We start from the raw sequence: 17668 nt of genomic DNA on the forward strand, positions 1-17668 counted from the left end.
CAAATTATCCTGAAAATCTATGAATTCGGCCTGAGATTTAAAGAGAGACCAGCTGGAATGCAACAGTGAGAAGAGTTCGTGCTTCTATCAAGGTAGGAAGACGGGGAAAAAGAAATAAAGGAACAAAGGCCTCCAAGGGGGAGGGGCCCCGCGAGGAGCCGGGCTGAGGCCGGGGCGAGTGTCCCCAGGACAGGAGAGCCCCGTCCCGGAGGAGCAGGAGCTGCACCGACCTTCCCGGGCGGAAAGGGGCTCGCGGGGAGGTGGAGCAGGACACAGGAGGGAGCAGATGCCCTCGGGCTCCCCGGGACAGTAACAGCAACTGCGCGCCCAGGAGAGTGCGCCGAGCTCCCTAAGGGCTGCAGCGCGCTCGGCGGGACCCGGAGCAGCTCGGAGGGGCTCGGGCGGCGGCTCCGCGGAGGGGGCTGCGCGGCCCCGGGAGCAGCTCGGCCGGGCTCGGGCAGAGGAAGAGGCTCCGTGCGGAGGGGGCTGCGCGGTTCCAGGAGCAGCTCGGGGGGCTCGGGCGGCGGCTCCGCGGAGGGGGCTGCGCGGCCCGGGAGCGCGAATCCAACAGCGCAGGCTCCGGAGCACAGGGCGCCGGGACACAGCCCAGGATCCAGCCTCCCCCCGGGACAGGCAGAGGCCGGGAGGGCCCCGGACAGCAAGGACGCTCCTGCCCCAGCTGAGCAGATCAGCGGCCCCGCCCGGAGCCTCCAGGCCCTGCAGACGGAGTTCCTGCCGGAGCTGAATCCAGGGCTGCAGAGCTGCCCCGCCACTGGGGCTGTTCCTCCTGCGGCCTCACGGGGTAAACAACCCCCACCGAGCCCTGCACCAGGCAGGGGCACAGCAGCTCCCCCAACTGCTGACACCTGAGAATCAGCACAACAGGCCCCTCCCCCAGAACACCAGCTAGACGGACAACTTCCAGGAGAAGCCAAGGGACTTAAAGACTTAAAGAACACAGAATCAGAAGATACTCCCCTGTGGTTCCCTTTTTTTTTTTTTCTTTTTTTTTTTTTTTTTTGGTTTTTTGTTTTGTTTTGTTTTGTTTTTTTGTTTTTTTTTTTGTTTTGTTTTGTTTTGCTTTTTGATTTGTTTCCTTCCCCCACCCCCCCTTTTTTTCTCCTTTCTTTTTCTTTCTCTTTTTCTTCTTTTTTTTTCTTTCGTTTTTTTTTTCTCTTCCCCTTTTTTTCTCTTTCTCTTTTCTTTCCTTCTTTCTCTCCTCTCTTTTTCTCTTTTTCCCAATACAACTTGCTTTTGGCCACTCTGCACTGAGCAAAATGACTAGAAGGAAAACCTCACCTCAAAAGAAAGAATCAGAAACAGTCCTCTCTCCCACAGAGTTACAAAATCTGGATTACAATTCAATGTCAGAAAGCCAATTCAGAAGCACTATTATACAGCTACTGGTGGCTCTAGAAAAAAGCATAAAGGACTCAAGAGACTTCATGACTGCAGAATTTAGAGCTAATCAGGCAGAAATTAAAAATCAATTGAATGAGATGCAATCCAAACTAGAAGTCCTAACGACGAGGGTTAACGAGGTGGAAGAACGGGTGAGTGACATAGAAGACAAGTTGATAGCAAAGAGGGAAACTGAGGAAAAAAGAGACAAACAATTAAAAGACCATGAAGATAGATTAAGGGAAATAAACGACAGCCTGAGGAAGAAAAACCTACGTTTAATTGGGGTTCCCGAGGGCGCCGAAAGGGACAGAGGGCCAGAATATGTATTTGAACAAATTCTAGCTGAAAACTTTCCTCATCTGGGAAGGGAAACAGGCATTCAGATCCAGGAAATAGAGAGATCCCCCCCCCTAAAATCAATAAAAACCGTTCAACACCTCGACATTTAATTGTGAAGCTTGCAAATTCCAAAGATAAGGAGAAGATCCTTAAAGCAGCAAGAGACAAGAAATCCCTGACTTTTATGGGGAGGAGTATTAGGGTAACAGCAGACCTCTCCACAGAGACCTGGCAGGCCAGAAAGGGCTGGCAGGATATATTCAGGGTCCTAAATGAAAAGAACATGCAACCAAGAATACTTTATCCAGCAAGGCTCTCATTCAAAATGGAAGGAGAGATAAAGAGCTTCCAAGACAGACAGCAACTAAAAGAATATGTGACCTCCAAACCAGCTCTGCAAGAAATTTTAAGGGGGACTCTTAAAATTCCCCTTTAAGAAGAAGTTCAGTGGAACAGTCCACAAAAACAAAGACTGAATAGATATCATGATGACACTAAACTCATATCGCTCAATAGTAACTCTGAATGTGAACGGGCTTAATGACCCCATCAAAAGGCGCAGGGTGTCAGACTGGATAAAAAAGCAGGACCCATCTATTTGCTGTCTACAAGAGACTCATTTTAGACAGAAGGACACCTACAGCCTGAAAATAAAAGGTTGGAGAACCATTTACCATTCGAATGGTCCTCAAAAGAAAGCAGGGGTAGCCATCCTTATATCAGATAAACTAAAATTTACCCCAAAGACTGTAGTGAGAGATGAAGAGGGACACTATATCATACTTAAAGGATCTATTCAACAAGAGGACTTAACAATCCTCAATATATATGCCCCGAATGTGGGAGCTGCCAAATATATAAATCAATTATTAACCAAAGTGAAGAAATACTTAGATAATAATACACTTATACTTGGTGACTTCAATCTAGCTCTTTCTATACTCGATAGGTCTTCTAAGCACAACATCTCCAAAGAAACGAGAGCTTTAAATGATACACTGGACCAGATGGATTTCACAGATATCTACAGAACTTTACATCCAAACTCAACTGAATACACATTCTTCTCAAGCGCACATGGAACTTTCTCCAGAATAGACCACATATTGGGACACAAATCGGGTCTGAACCGATACCAAAAGATTGGGATTGTCCCCTGCATATTCTCGGACCATAATGCCTTGAAATTAGAACTAAATCACAACAAGAAGTTTGGAAGGACCTCAAACACGTGGAGGTTAAGGACCATCTTGCTAAAAGATAAAAGGGTCAACCAGGAAATTAAGGAAGAATTAAAAAGATTCATGGAAACTAATGAGAATGAAGATACAACCGTTCAAAATCTTTGGGATGCAGCAAAAGCAGTCCTAAGGGGGAAATACATCGCAATACAAGCATCCATTCAAAAACTGGAAAGAACTCAAATACAAAAGCTAACCTTACACATAAAGGAGCTAGAGAAAAAACAGCAAATAGATCCTACACCCAAGAGAAGAAGGGAGTTAATAAAGATTCGAGCAGAACTCAACGAAATCGAGACCAGAAGAACTGTGGAACAGATCAACAGAACCAGGAGTTGGTTCTTTGAAAGAATTAATAAGATAGATAAACCATTAGCCAGCCTTATTAAAAAGAAGAGAGAGAAGACTCAAATTAATAAAATCATGAATGAGAAAGGAGAGATCACTACCAACACCAAGGAAATACAAACGATTTTAAAAACATATTATGAACAGCTATACGCCAATAAATTAGGCAATCTAGAAGAAATGGACGCATTCCTGGAAAGCCACAAACTACCAAAACTGGAACAGGAAGAAATAGAAAACCTGAACAGGCCAATAACCAGAGAGGAAATTGAAGCAGTCATCAAAAACCTCCCAAGACACAAGAGTCCAGGGCCAGATGGCTTCCCAGGAGAATTTTATCAAACGTTTAAAGAAGAAATCATACCTATTCTCCTAAAGCTGTTTGGAAAGATAGAAAGAGATGGAGTACTTCCAAATTCGTTCTATGAAGCCAGCATCACCTTAATTCCAAAGCCAGACAAAGACCCCGCCAAAAAGGAGAATTACAGACCAATATCCCTGATGAACATGGATGCAAAAATTCTCAACAAGATACTGGCCAATAGGATCCAACAGTTCATTAAGAAAATTATTCACCATGACCAAGTAGGATTTATCCCTGGGACACAAGGCTGGTTCAACACCCGTAAAACAATCAATGTGATTCATCATATCAGCAAGAGAAAAACCAAGAACCATATGATCCTCTCATTGGATGCAGAGAAAGCATTTGACAAAATACAGCATCCATTCCTGATTAAAACTCTTCAGAGTGTAGGGATAGAGGGAACATTCCTCGACATCTTAAAAGCCATCTATGAAAAGCCCACAGCAAATATCATTCTCAATGGGGAAGCACTGGGAGCCTTTCCCCTAAGATCAGGAACAAGACAGGGATGTCCACTCTCACCACTGCTATTCAACATAGTACTGGAAGTCCTAGCCTCAGCAATCAGACAACAAAAAGACATTAAAGGCATTCAAATTGGCAAAGAAGAAGTCAAACTCTCTCTCTTCGCCGATGACATGATACTCTACATAGAAAACCCAAAAGTCTCCACCCCAAGATTGCTAGAACTCATACAGCAATTCGGTAGCGTGGCAGGATACAAAATCAATGCCCAGAAGTCAGTGGCATTTCTATACACTAACAATGAGACTGAAGAAAGAGAAATTAAGGAGTCAATCCCATTTACAATTGCACCCAAAAGCATAAGATACCTAGGAATAAACCTCACCAAAGATGTAAAGGATCTATACCCTCAAAACTATAGAACACTTCTGAAAGAGATTGAGGAAGACACAAAGAGATGGAAAAATATTCCATGCTCATGGATTGGCAGAATTATTATTGTGAAAATGTCAATGTTACCCAGGGCAATATACACGTTTAATGCAATCCCTATCAAAATACCATGGACTTTCTTCAGAGAGTTAGAACAAATTATTTTAAGATTTGTGTGGAATCAGAAAAGACCCCGAATAGCCAGGGGAATTTTAAAAAAGAAAACCATATCTGGGGGCATCACAATGCCAGATTTCAGGTTGTACTACAAAGCTGTGGTCATCAAGACAGTGTGGTACTGGCACAAAAACAGACACATAGATCAGTGGAACAGAATAGAGAATCCAGAAGTGGACCCTGAACTTTATGGGCAACTAATATTCGATAAAGGAGGAAAGACTATCCATTGGAAGAAAGACAGTCTCTTCAATAAATGGTGCTGGGAAAATTGGACATCCACATGCAGAAGAATGAAACTAGACCACTCTCTTGCACCATACACAAAGATAAACTCAAAATGGATGAAAGATCTAAATGTGAGACAAGATTCCATCAAAATCCTAGAGAAGAACACAGGCAACACCCTTTTTGAACTCGGCCATAGTAACTTCTTGCAAGATACATCCACGAAGGCAAAAGAAACAAAAGCAAAAATGAACTATTGGGACTTCATCAAGATAAGAAGCTTTTGCACAGCAAAGGATACAGTCAACAAAACTCAAAGACAACCTACAGAATGGGAGAAGATATTTGCAAATGACATATCAGATAAAGGGCTAGTTTCCAAGATCTATAAAGAACTTATTAAACTCAACACCAAAGAAACAAACAATCCAATCATGAAATGGGCAAAAGACATGAACAGAAATCTCACAGAGGAAGACATAGACATGGCCAACATGCATATGAGAAAATGCTCTGCATCACTTGCCATCAGGGAAATACAAATCAAAACTACAATGAGATACCACCTCACACCAGTGAGAATGGGGAAAATTAACAAGGCAGGAAACAACAAATGTTGGAGAGGATGCGGAGAAAAGGGAACCCTCTTACACTGTTGGTGGGAATGTGAACTGGTGCAGCCACTCTGGAAAACTGTGTGGAGGTTCCTCAAACAGTTAAAAATATACCTGCCCTACGACCCAGCAATTGCACTGTTGGGGATTTACCCCAAAGATACAAATGCAATGAAACGCCGGGACACCTGCACCCCGATGTTTATAGCAGCAATGGCCACGATAGCCAAACTGTGGAAGGAGCCTCGGTGTCCAACGAAAGATGAATGGATAAAGAAGATGTGGTTTATGTATACAATGGAATATTACTCAGCTATTAGAAATGACAAATACCCACCATTTGCTTCAACGTGGATGGAACTGGAGGGTATTATGCTGAGTGAAGTAAGTCAGTCGGAGAAGGACAAACATTATATGTTCTCATTCATTTGGGGAATATAAATAATAGTGAAAGGGAATATAAGGGAAGGGAGAAGAAATGTGTGGGAAATATCAGAAAGGGAGACAGAACGTAAAGACTGCTAACTCTGGGAAATGAACTAGGGGTGGTGGAAGGGGAGGAGGGCGGGGGGTGGGAGTGAATGGGTGACGGGCACTGGGTGTTATTCTGTATGTTGGTAGATTGAACACCAATAAAAAATAAATTAAAAAAAAAAAAAAAAAGATTGGATCAGACAACCACCCAGGATTTGTCTCTAAGGTAACACGGGGAGTGGCACTAGTACTTGGGGCATGTAATTGGAAATTACATTGTGCGTATAGGCCCCAGAGCTCAGGACAGGTAGAGAGGACGAACAGAACATTAAAGGAGATCTTAACTAAATTAGCCCTGGAGACTGGTGGGGACTGGGTGACTCTCCTACCCTTCGCCCTATATAGGGTGAGGAACTTCCCATATAAGATGGGACTGACTCCCTACAAGATCATGTTCGGTCTTCCTCCACCTGTTATCCCCAATTTAAAACCTGAGGTGCTTGCTGAATTTGATGATCACCAACTTCTTTTCTCCCTCCAAATGTTACAATGAACCCATGAGCAGGAGTGGCCTAAGCTGAAGGCCCTCTACGAGACTGGGCCACCCCCGGGCCCCCATCGATATCAGCCGGGTGACTGGGTGTATGTGCGGAGATACCAACACCAGACGCTCCAACCTCACTGAAAGGGACCTTACATCGTGATCCTGACCACTCCCACCGCTCTCAAGGTCAACAGGATTACTCCCTGGGTCCACTACACCTACGTCCGTCCGGCCAGCTGACCCACAGCCACAGTTCTCAAGGACTTTGTTCCAGAATGGAAAAGCCAACCAGACAAGGACAATCCTCTAAAGCTAAGACTGCGCCATTCTCACTTATTTCCCACCTCCAAGACTCCCTAGTCTGAGGTTGTCCTTCAAAATAGAAGGGGATTAGACTTAATCTTCTTTTTATTTTTTATTTTTATTTATTCATGAGAGACACACAGAGAGAGAGGCAGAGACACAGGCAGAGGGGGAAGCAGGCTCCATGCAGGGAGCCCGATGTGGGATTCAATCCCGGGTCTCCAGGATCAGGCCCTGGGCTGAAGGCAGTGCTAAACCACCTGAGCCACCCGGGCTGCCCTAGACTTAGTCTTCTTACAACAAAGGGGGAGGGAGGTTATGTGCTGCCTTAAACATAGGATGTTGTTTCTTCCCTGGCATGTAAACAGGAGCAAGAACAGCAACAAGGTTGGTTCAAATCCTGGTTTAGTCATTCCCCCTGGCTCACTCTGAGAGCAACCTGGACCCATGATTGGGTCCATCCTTAGGTTCCTCTGAGAGGGGGAAATGTGGAGGCTGAGAAAATTAAGGCCATTCCACTTGAAGTTCAGCGTTAGCACAAGTACAGCCACCCCAGGCCCCTGTGAATAAGAGCTGAAGTTTACATTACTTCAGTTACAGGAAAAAAAAAAAAAAAAAAAAAACAGTTTACAGCTTAAAGCCCTAGAAAGCCCTATTAGAATGAGAACAGAGCCCAAGCCAGTGGCAGAAAGTCCCATATTAGAATGAGAACAGAGCTTAACGCCCCTGAAAGCCCCATATCAGAATGTAAATAGAACTTGAGAAATTCCTCCTCCCCCCGCTTCTGGAGGTCCCCTAGACCATCCCATAAAACTAAGCTGAAACCCAGCTTGGTGTCCAAGTCCCTGCTCCGCTGTGTCGGGTACACTTGGACCCAAGCTCGAGCTTGTAAATAAACCCTCGTGTGTTTGCATCGGTGTCAGCTCCTTGGTGGTTTCTCCGATATGTAACCTTGGGCACAACAATCCATTCTGCTGATTGGGCCAGCGAGTTCCTCTATACTGACAACCAAAAGCCTTCATGGAAACACTTGAACAGCAGAGTGTGACAGCAGATGTGGGGTCACCCCATGGACTATCAGAGTAGGAGGCATCTCACCTGAGGTCTGACTCTTGTTGGATCTTTCTGTTACTGGTAATGGTGGTGTGAGGATAGTATTAGTGGGTTATGTTTGTGGTGATTGCCCAGGTTTGTAACTCTTTCTAGAAATAATTGTGGAGGGATAGCTTTATAGTAATCCTTAGAAGGTAAAGGTCATAAAACAGGACTCTTCCAAGGAATATTTGCAGATCTCTATGCCAACATTTATGGAGTGACTTACACACTTGTTAATCAAATGTCTTTGAGTAAAACAACTTTATTTATAGTCTTGGGTCAATGTGAAAGGACAAGTTTAAACTGTGGTCTGTAGCCCACCTGCATCACAATCACCTGGGGTATTGATGCAAGAAATGCAGATTCTGGGACCCTCACCAACTAAAACTCTTGGGATTGGAGCCCAGGAAGTGGCTCCTGTGATCTCCACTGCTGACTCTAAGACTCTCTAGATCTAAGAAGTACCCTCTAATATTTTCAGATTAAGGACTCTTAGAAAAAGACAAAGAAGGCAAGATGTCTCCTTTTAAATTTAGACTTCAAGCATTAGACTATGACCTTCATAGAGGCAGCGCATCTTTCATACTCTTACCAGCCTAGAGATTGGCACTGACATTAGAAACAGAGCAGGTGCAGAAAAACGTTTTATTCTTTATACAGATTTTACTTTCATAGCCACCAGAAAGATTCTTTCATTTCCTCTGACAGACCCTGTCCACCTGTTATGTTGCCCTCCACATAGTGCTATAGTAACATACATAAATATCTATGGTACATTTATACACGCGTACATGCCTTCTAAAGCACTGCTAAGACACAGACTAGGCTTGCACACAATGGGGGCTTCTGAGGTGCCACTTAACGTGATCCCTGGTTTGTCTTACACAGGACTTTCAGTGAGCTTGGTCTGGCCGTGAGTCCTACTTGCCAGAGAGGAGTTAGGATGATGAAAAGAGACGGCATATTTAGAGTGAGGTCACCACACTTTGGAGATCATAAGAGGTGCTCGCTTCGGCAGCACATATACTAAAATTGGAGATCATAAGAGAATGGAAATAGGAGGTGCCAGGCTAAGCAGGAGATGGCAGGTGGGAAGCCACTGCTTTTACCAGGTGGATCAAAGCCCTCAGGTGCTGCAGTGTAGACTGATGCCCAGCCTGACAGTGTGGCCAGCTGACGTGGCCCCAGGTAAGGGTGGATCTGGGAGCAGTGCTGGCTGAGCCCCACTGGCCCCCAGGCACCTTTGTCACTTGTGTGCTGTGCTCTAGAACTGCTGAGGCGCTCCCATGTGGGGACCACATGTAGGAAGCAGGGTCCAGGCCCCCTGAGTTGACCATCTGAAGAAAGGTGCTGCAGTGAGAAATGGCTGCTGCGAGTTCCCAGGCCACGGTGGCCCTAGAAGCAGGGTCAGGAGCTCCTCTACAAACCCTGCATGTTTTTCTCAGTGCTGGGCTGAGCAGCCCCTGAAGGATGGTGTTCCTTAGCCCCAGGAAAGGCTGCCTTCCTTTCCCCCTCGTCCACTGGGCCATGCCTGACTCCTCCTGGACCCTCCAGCCCGTGCGGAGGAGTGGGGTCCAAGCCTCCTCAGCAGATTGGGACCTGCACAAAAGGGGGGCAGGCCCATCCTTCCTGCTGTTTGAAGGACCTCTGGGGGCTCCTCTTCTTGCGTGGCTCCTGGAAGGCAAGGGTCACAAGACTGGGGTGCTTGCCAGAGCCCTTAGGGACTTCACCTGGGAACAAAAATATAAGCTGAGAGCCCAGTATCAGGCCCTGCTGGTGGCTCCCTGAGCTGCAGTGAGCACTGGGCAGTGGCAGACCCAGGAGCTCTGTGAGAGCCTGTAGGGGGATGCACCCAGGGGCAGAGTGTGCTCCTGAGGATCCCCTGCTGCCACCAGGTCAGAGAGAAAGCTCCCCACCACCAGGGACAGGTGATGGCCCTGCTCAGAGCCATGATACACATAGTGCCCAGATCCCACACTCCCTCTTCAGGGGCCAGTTCCATCCCCAGTCACTTGGAGCAAAATGTTGCCTTCTGTGACCTCCCAGACAGAGAAGGGCTTGGTATGACACATCCACATGTAGTAACAGCCTATTGTAGGAAGGAGAGGACATTGTGCAGGGAGGTCCCCTGTTCAGTTCACACCCCATTTATTCATGAGGAGAGGAAGGGGCTGAGTCAGCAGGGAGCTCAGAACCCCCTGAGTCTAGTGCCCCCTCTTACAGATGAGGGGCCACCCAAAGCCTCAGGGACAGGGATTAGACACTGGGCCTTAGGTCCTTTCCATTGGTCTCTGGGAAGTGCAGAGGAAATGTCCAATCAAGGGGAAGCCAGTCCGTGTTTGGGGCTGTAGGGTTACCTTTGCTGGGGCAGGAATAAGGCTTTACAGAGGCCATCTTGTAAGTGTTCTTCTATAGAGGCTCAGGAAAGAAAGGAGTCAGCAGAGAAGAACAAAAGGGAGTTAACACCCAAAAAAAAAAAAAAAAAAAAAAAAAGGAGAGTGAACTCATGTCCTGACCCATTTCATGCTGTGGGATCAACATTCTCTCAGGTTACAGTCAAGGAACCATCCTAGGAATAGGCCCCATTGCTCATGGCAGAGCTTTAAAGACCATGTGAAAGGTTTAGGTTCTGATTTGCAGGCCACCTGCTATTCATCATCAAACTTGCTAGGGAATGTATTAGTATTTTAAGGTAATGTACAGAATGCCTGCCATATGGTAACATGTCTCCTCAAGTTTCATTTTTATTTGTTACCAAATTCGCTTTTAGGTCAATAAGAACCAATGGTTTTCTTTGGAAAAAGTTGTATGAAAATTGAATTGCTCTTCTCAGCCTGATAGAGTATGCAGTGGAGCAACCGATTAGATTGCATCTTGTTTTCATGTGTTCATGAAGTGAATGAGAAGTGTTACGGGAAACCCTAGAGCTGGCCCCAACACCCCTTTCCTGGATGCTGATTCAGAGGCTGTCTCCCCATGTCCCCTGACCTTGAGAATCAACTCACTTGCTTTCCTCGGATTCCTGACTTGGCCTAAAGGAGGGAAGAAATGTAGAGAGGAGAGAAGAGGGTGACAAAGTGACAAGGAGCCGAGATGGCAGGGGAGGAGCTGGGGCGGGAGAGGTGATGGGGAGCGAAGCTGGAAGGAGGCTTATTGAGGACCCCAGTCCTACAAGTGGACTAGAAATCTTCTCCTGGAAGGTCAGAGCGGGTCGGCAGACTCTGCAGAAGTCTGCAGACTCTGAAGACATGGGGAGAGATTTGGGCTGGGCTCTGTGGCTTGGACTGGTGCAAGGGGATCCTTACCTCCAAATTAGTCCTTGCCTTCTTCAAAACATCATGTGTCCTGGTCACTGAAACAACAAAATAGCCAGGCAGGCAGAAGTGACCAGCTTGGCCCATATTTGCCTGGTGTGGGTTCTAAAGTGTGTCTTTCTGGCAGGTCAACCCAGGGCCTCCTGCTGCCCCACCTGCCCCTCCCTCTGCACCCACAAGGACTCCTGTCACAGGAGGTTTGGGGACATTACATCAGTCTGCCCCTTCCCCCCAATCTGTCTTGTCATCCACAGCCTAAGTAGAGAGTGTGGAACACCCTCCCCCACTGCACCCCCAATCTCCTCTCCCATCCCCTGGCTCAGGACACCCACAATGGCTGAAGATGAACTGCTCCATGCTCTCCTTCTGCTGGTGGGTGGTCTTTAGACGCTCAGCTGTGCACTGAAGGAGGGTCTCCTGTTTGGTCAGTTTGGTTCTCAGTTCCAGAAGTTCCTTTTTCATGGCCTGTCCCTGGGGAAGTATTAGAGGCTCTCTGTCAATGGTCAGAAAGCCTAAAGCTCCTCATGCTTTGTGGCTCTTGAAAATAAAAAGTGGGATTCTATAATCTTCTCAATGATTTCTGGACTGGATTCCCTCCAGGAAAGCCTCTAAAACCCTCCAGCTGAGGCCAGCTTAGGATGAGCCCATCAGGTCAGGACACTGCGAACCTGGGAGCCCCATGGAGATGAACTCAGGCCTCCAGGGAAATACCAGAACTCCCAGTGGGGAACAGAGCTCACAGTTAGTGGCTGACATCCGTTCTCCTGCCCTGGCCTCACGGATAAGACTTGCTCCTTGGGAATGTTATGCCTGCGGATACAGTCTGCCATGTTGTAAATATTTGTACCAACTTCAAGATGGCAAAACACTCTCTCCCTTGGAACTGGCATAGTTGGAGCCTGTAAGGTGTCATTGATATTAACTTGGCTCCCATGGTCATGGGGGATGGGGCAGGGGAGGGGCGGGGGAGATTGAGAAACCTTCCTGTCCAGGATCCTGCCAACCAGAATCTAATCCTCATATCTGAGAGCCCTTCATAAGTCGGGGGGTGGCTGACTCTCCTGGGCCTGTCCCAGAGATGTGGAAGTAATCTGTAGGTTGGGATGCAGTGGGTGGCTAAAGGCTGGTCATCTTATGGTGACATTCTGTGGGGGTAGCACAGGGAAAGGAGGTGTTGACCCTTTCACATGTCCCTAAACTTTTCAGTTCAGGTAAGTTGAGAAAGTAAAAGAACCTGAACATTCATGGGTCACCAGCATTCTTGTGTATCTACCTTCTCCATATTGTTTTTTAAAGATTTTTACTTAAAGATTGTATTTATTTACTTGAGAGAGAGAGAGATAAAGAGGGAGAGAGAGAGAGAGAGAAAGGGAGCAGGGGGGACGGGCAGAGGCAGAGGGAGAAGTATGCTCCCCACTGAGCAGGGAGCCTGATGTGGGGCTTGATCCCAGGACCCCGGGAGAAGTGAGACAGTTAAGTAAATGAACCACCCATGCACCCTTTACTTTTTCTTTCTTTTTAAGATCTTTACTTCTTTATTTGAGAGAAAGACAAAATGCTGTCTATATATTGTGCCCTTCCCTCTCTGCAGGGGGTGGGAGGAGAAGGGGTGTCGGAAGAGCTGCACTGCAAGCAGCCACCAGAGGTGACCCATCTCCCTCCAGGGACACTCCTCTACAGCCCCTCTGTCCCACCTCAACTGTTCAGCTCCTGACCTTTAGGACGTGTGGAACCAAAGAGGCAGAATGCCATCTGGGGAAGAAGCAGGGAAGGATGCTGCCACTCACCATGTTGCCAGACAGGGCAGGGCTGGAGCTTGGCAGGGCCGCTCGCCAGAACATATTGAGGAGGGAGGCCGACTCCTCCAGCACGTGCTGCAGGGCTTGGGTGCTGCTCCCAAGTTCATGGATGCCTTTGCCACCTGGCACCTGGGAGAAGGTAGAGATGGGGGAGATAGTCTTGGACATCATTGAGGCTGAGAGATCACACTGTCTTGCCCCTCTCTCCCCCACCCAGCACAGGGCTCAAGTTTCCTTCATGAGTGCAACACCCACACACGGGCCTGACTGACCCTGTGAAACCCCTTTATACCCGGAAGCCCAGGATCTCCACCTCAGCAGTGACCTCCAAACTGCAAGAATCACTTCTAGTCCTGCTCCTTGCTCTCAAGTCTTAGGTCCTTGATTTTGCATTGGCACCCCCTGTACAAACCCCTAAATCACACCCTCTGCTTCAACTGGGCTGAACCATTTGTAGCTCCAAGGACTGAGATGCCATTCCCTTGACCTGGAATGTCATCCTCCATCACCCAGAGAAACTGTGCACCCCGCAATGGTTCCTCCAGGACCCTGTGACTTTCCTTGCCCCACAGAATGAACCCTCTGTTTCCTGCCCTCACAACTCAAGAGGATGGCTTCTGACAAGGAGCGCAGACCCTCTGTTGTCCTTATTTACTTGGATGTGTGGCTTTCTCTCTGTGGTAGGGGCTCTTGGGGAAAGGGTTGTCCCTGCACATCCATGTATCTCTAGTGGCTTAGCACAGCAGCTGGTACTACTTTTTTTTTTTTTTTTAAAGATTTTATTTATTTACTCATGACAGACACACACACACACACACACACACACACACACACACACACAGAGAGAGAGATAGAGAGGCAGAGACACAGGCAGAGGGAGAAGCAGGCTCCATGCAGGGAGCCTGATGTGGGACTCGATCCAGGGTCTCCAGGATCACACCCCTGGCTGAAGGCAGTGCTAAACGGCTGGGCCATTGGGGTTGCCCCAGCAGCTGGTACTTCTCTGAACAAGGAAGTACTTTGAGAAAGCTTGCTGGCTGCTTCCTTCCCCTGCTCAGTTTGCACAGAGCAGTCCCCTGGCTGCCAGGCTTCTCACCCCTTCTAACAGCATGAGGCCCATTGGGATGCAAATCTTGAATTTCCAGCCATCTGATTAAGTGATTTTACTCTACCCATGGATGACCATGCTCCAGGGTGACTGGATCAGACAGGAAGCTACCAAAAGGTGCTCAGCAGAGCACCACATGTCATCCAATGCTCAGCTAATGCTCTACAGATGAGGATGACAATGCTGCACAGGCTTTTCTGTGGTTCTGAGAGGAAATGTCAATCAGAACAGAGTTTATAATGAAGATAGGAGATGGAAAAGAGAGGCCTGGCTGAGTGTTAAGCATAAGATGTATCCTCAACTGTGGGAGATGTACAGCAGGAGAAGGAGCTAAAATCAGAAAGAAAAAGGGCACAAGGAAGAGGAGGACCTCAGACCTATGATGTGATTACCTCTGTCGCCTGAGTTTCAAGGCTAGGGAGGGTGTAGGCTGATCTCACAAGTGCTGTTATCTTTTTGACCAGCACTTTGCCCTCACCAATCTGCTGTCTTAGGGCACTATAGTCATCAATGTGGCCAATCACATGGCGGCCGTGCTTATTGGCAAAGGAGCCATCGATAGCTTCGCCCTCCAGCTTGGGAGAGTTCTTCATTACTGGAAAAGCATCCAAATTCAGCTCTGAAAAACAAAACCAGAACAACATGGAATCCACAGTGAAGAGCATAATCTCAGTCCACTTCACTCTAAAAGAGACATCAAGTAGTCAAAGAGGTCAGGAACAGGAGAGATACTATGTGATGAGGTAACAAAGGAGTAGCTGGGAACAAAGCACAAGCCTGGGGCAGCACATTGACAAGCCCTTGAAACAGGCAGAGGGACATTCCTCTATGGACAACTGCCTCAATGTTCATGCTTTGCTAAAGGCAAAGGGCAATCTTAGCCTGACCGCTAGGATCCTGTAAGCCTACTTTAGCATATAAAAATTCCTTTAGAAATTTCCTTTATCTCTAAACCCCCAAGATACATGTTGGCAATCATCCCCCAAGCACATGGCCCACCCATATACATCTGAAGGGTCTCATGACTCAGGGTTTATTAGACGTTAATAAGTGACCTTTTCCCAACAATAGCTAGCCCCCTCAAGGTCCTGGAGAGCTTGCTTCCAAAATTCCTTAGATAGAAAACTATCCTCAAACCCCTCCCAACTCCCAGGAATATAATCAGCCATCCCTCACAGGCCTGGGGCAGCAGCTCTTCCTGCCCAAGGGTTCTGTCCTGTGCTTTAATAAAACCACCATTTTGCACCAAAGACATCTCAAGAATTCTTTCTTGGTCATCAGCTCCAGACCTCACCTATATTCCAAAACTTCATCATACAGGAAGATACAAGCAAGGTGCCAAGCCCATAGATTTCTGGGTTCTGTTTTTCCAGTCTTTCTTACATCATCTCATAATGATAAAATTGAGGGGAGCCAAATCCTTATTGACAAATGAAATATCCAGGACAAATAGTATTCGAATAAAAAATTTTAAATCTCAGGTTAGGAAGACACAGACAAAGAAATTAAGCTGACTGCAGAGAGCACTTACAAGGAGAAAGATTAAAGTGCAATGAAGCACAACAGAGCCAAAGGAAAACCACAGGAGGGATAATGGCAAGAAACGTGGCCACAGAAGGTGCAATGAGTAGGGCTAAAGACCTCGGGACCCGGGGAGAAAAATCTCTCCAATCAGATAATGTGTCCATTAGTAACCAAGGTTACTTGCATTAATAACTTCCCATCATCAGTCCCTGAATTCTTCAGTTGCCATACTTACCATTTATCCTATTGAAAATAGCTGTCTCTGAGCCTGGAGCAGCAGGAGAAGAGCTAGGGAACATGAGAGCTGGAGAATTCATGCCAACATCTCGGACTGGAGGGGAAGCAATTGAGTCTAGGGTGGAAAGAGAAGAAGAACAATTTTCAGGATCCCCAGAACACACTACTCATCAAGCCCCATGCACAGCCTAGTCTTCACCAGCAGATATCTAAGGCAGCGTGATTCATCTCATATGATCCTCACTCACAGACCAGGATTGTAAGTGACAGCAAAAAAAAATCCCTTAGTTTGGAACAAAAACACGTTCCTTTAGTGGAAGTGTGTTCCATGAGAAGCAACTTCTGGTTTGAAAAATTTCTAGGTACATTTTTCTAACCTGTGTTTTGAATATATTTCTGCGTGCAATTTCTAATACAACGCCTTGCAGGTTTTTTTTTTTTTTTTTAAGATTTTATTTATTTATTCATGAGAGGCAGAGACACAGGCAGAGGGAGAAGCAGATTCTCTGTGGGGAGCCTAATGAGGGACTCCATCCCTGGATGCAGGATCATGACCTGAGCCCAAGGCACACACTCAACCACTGAGCCACCCAGGCATCCCTAATACAATGATTTGTAACTAAATATAAATATGTGTACATATGATGTGGAAAACAAAGGCAAAATAAATGTAGATAAAACTAAAAAGATTTCCTTATAACCTGCAGCTCACTGACAAATACTTGAGGCAGGCAGAACAGGACAGTAGTTCAGGAACTCCCAACTGTCTTAATGTTAATGACTTGCTAGGGGGAAAAACAGTCTAAGCTTGACAATAGCCAGGCCTCCGGTATCCTCTGAGTCTTCTTTAGCATATGAAAATCCTTTTGGAAACATCCCTTTGCCTTTACCTCTGCCAACTCCAAAGTATATAATCAATGGTTCCTCACAGCTTCAGTCCAGCTCTTTCTGCCCACAAGTTTTGTCCCCATGCTATAATACAAACACCTTATTGCACCAAAAATGTGTCAAGAGTTCTTTCTTGGCTGTCAGCTCCGAACCCCAATTTTCCCACATCACATTTTTGTAATATATGTATCAAAATTACTGGATCAAAGAATGAATTGATTTGTCACCAATTAAACTAGCATTCCAATCACCATCCTGAGTTAGTGCTGGAAAAAATGTAGTAGGATGAGAAGAGTAGAGACAGAAGCCATGGTGCGCTAGAGATCCCCTCCTGGACACCAGGCAGCAACCCTCCAGTGGAGGAAGTGGAAAATATCACAGAGAAGACCGGAACGATCCTGCTCAGGCAAAGGTGGTTTAGAACCAGCTTTCCAGGCCAGGTGTCTGTGCTGGGTGAGGAGCAGGAGAAGCCGTGGCGTCACCGGTACTAAATCCCGGCTGGTGTCGTGGGGACACAGTGAGAGGGGAAAGTTGGGAATCACAACTGAACACTACAACCATTGTGGCAGCCTGAGGAGAGCCAGGGATCCACCTAATGCAGCCCAGCAGTTTCTACAGGCCAGGCAAGATGCTCGGCAGCCCACGCAACTCGTATGTATGTATGTATGTATGTATGTATGTATGTATGTATGTATTTATTTATTTATTTATTATTATTATTTTTTAATTTTTATTTATTTATGATAGTCACACAGAGAGAGAGAGAG

General features: G+C 46.6%; 1 protein-coding gene across 29 annotated transcripts in view; it reads right to left on the reverse strand.

Moving 5' to 3' along the window:
* Positions 1-8662: 8662 nt before the first annotated feature.
* PDE4DIP (phosphodiesterase 4D interacting protein) overlaps positions 8663-17668 on the reverse strand; it is a 223239-nt gene continuing 214233 nt past the window's right edge. For 13 of the 29 annotated variants that reach the window (XM_072769527.1, XM_072769523.1, XM_072769526.1 and 10 more), the window contains 8 exons: positions 16012-16128; positions 14645-14871; positions 13133-13273; positions 11678-11816; positions 11337-11383; positions 11037-11063; positions 10389-10440; positions 8663-9705 (listed from right to left, as the gene is read on the reverse strand). In XM_072769527.1, the coding sequence (XP_072625628.1) occupies positions 9512-9705; positions 10389-10440; positions 11037-11063; positions 11337-11383; positions 11678-11816; positions 13133-13273; positions 14645-14871; positions 16012-16128 (944 nt within the window). In that variant the 3' untranslated portion in view covers positions 8663-9511. Of the gene's footprint in view, positions 9762-10382; positions 10468-11036; positions 11064-11336; positions 11384-11677; positions 11817-13132; positions 13274-14644; positions 14872-16011; positions 16129-17668 lie in introns of those variants that run through there. The other 16 variants (XM_072769553.1, XM_072769534.1, XM_072769552.1 and 13 more) reach the window with 8 other exon arrangements.

Source organism: Canis lupus, chromosome 12, assembly GCF_048164855.1.
Source record: "Canis lupus baileyi chromosome 12, mCanLup2.hap1, whole genome shotgun sequence".
Classification (NCBI taxonomy): Eukaryota; Metazoa; Chordata; class Mammalia; order Carnivora; family Canidae; genus Canis; species Canis lupus.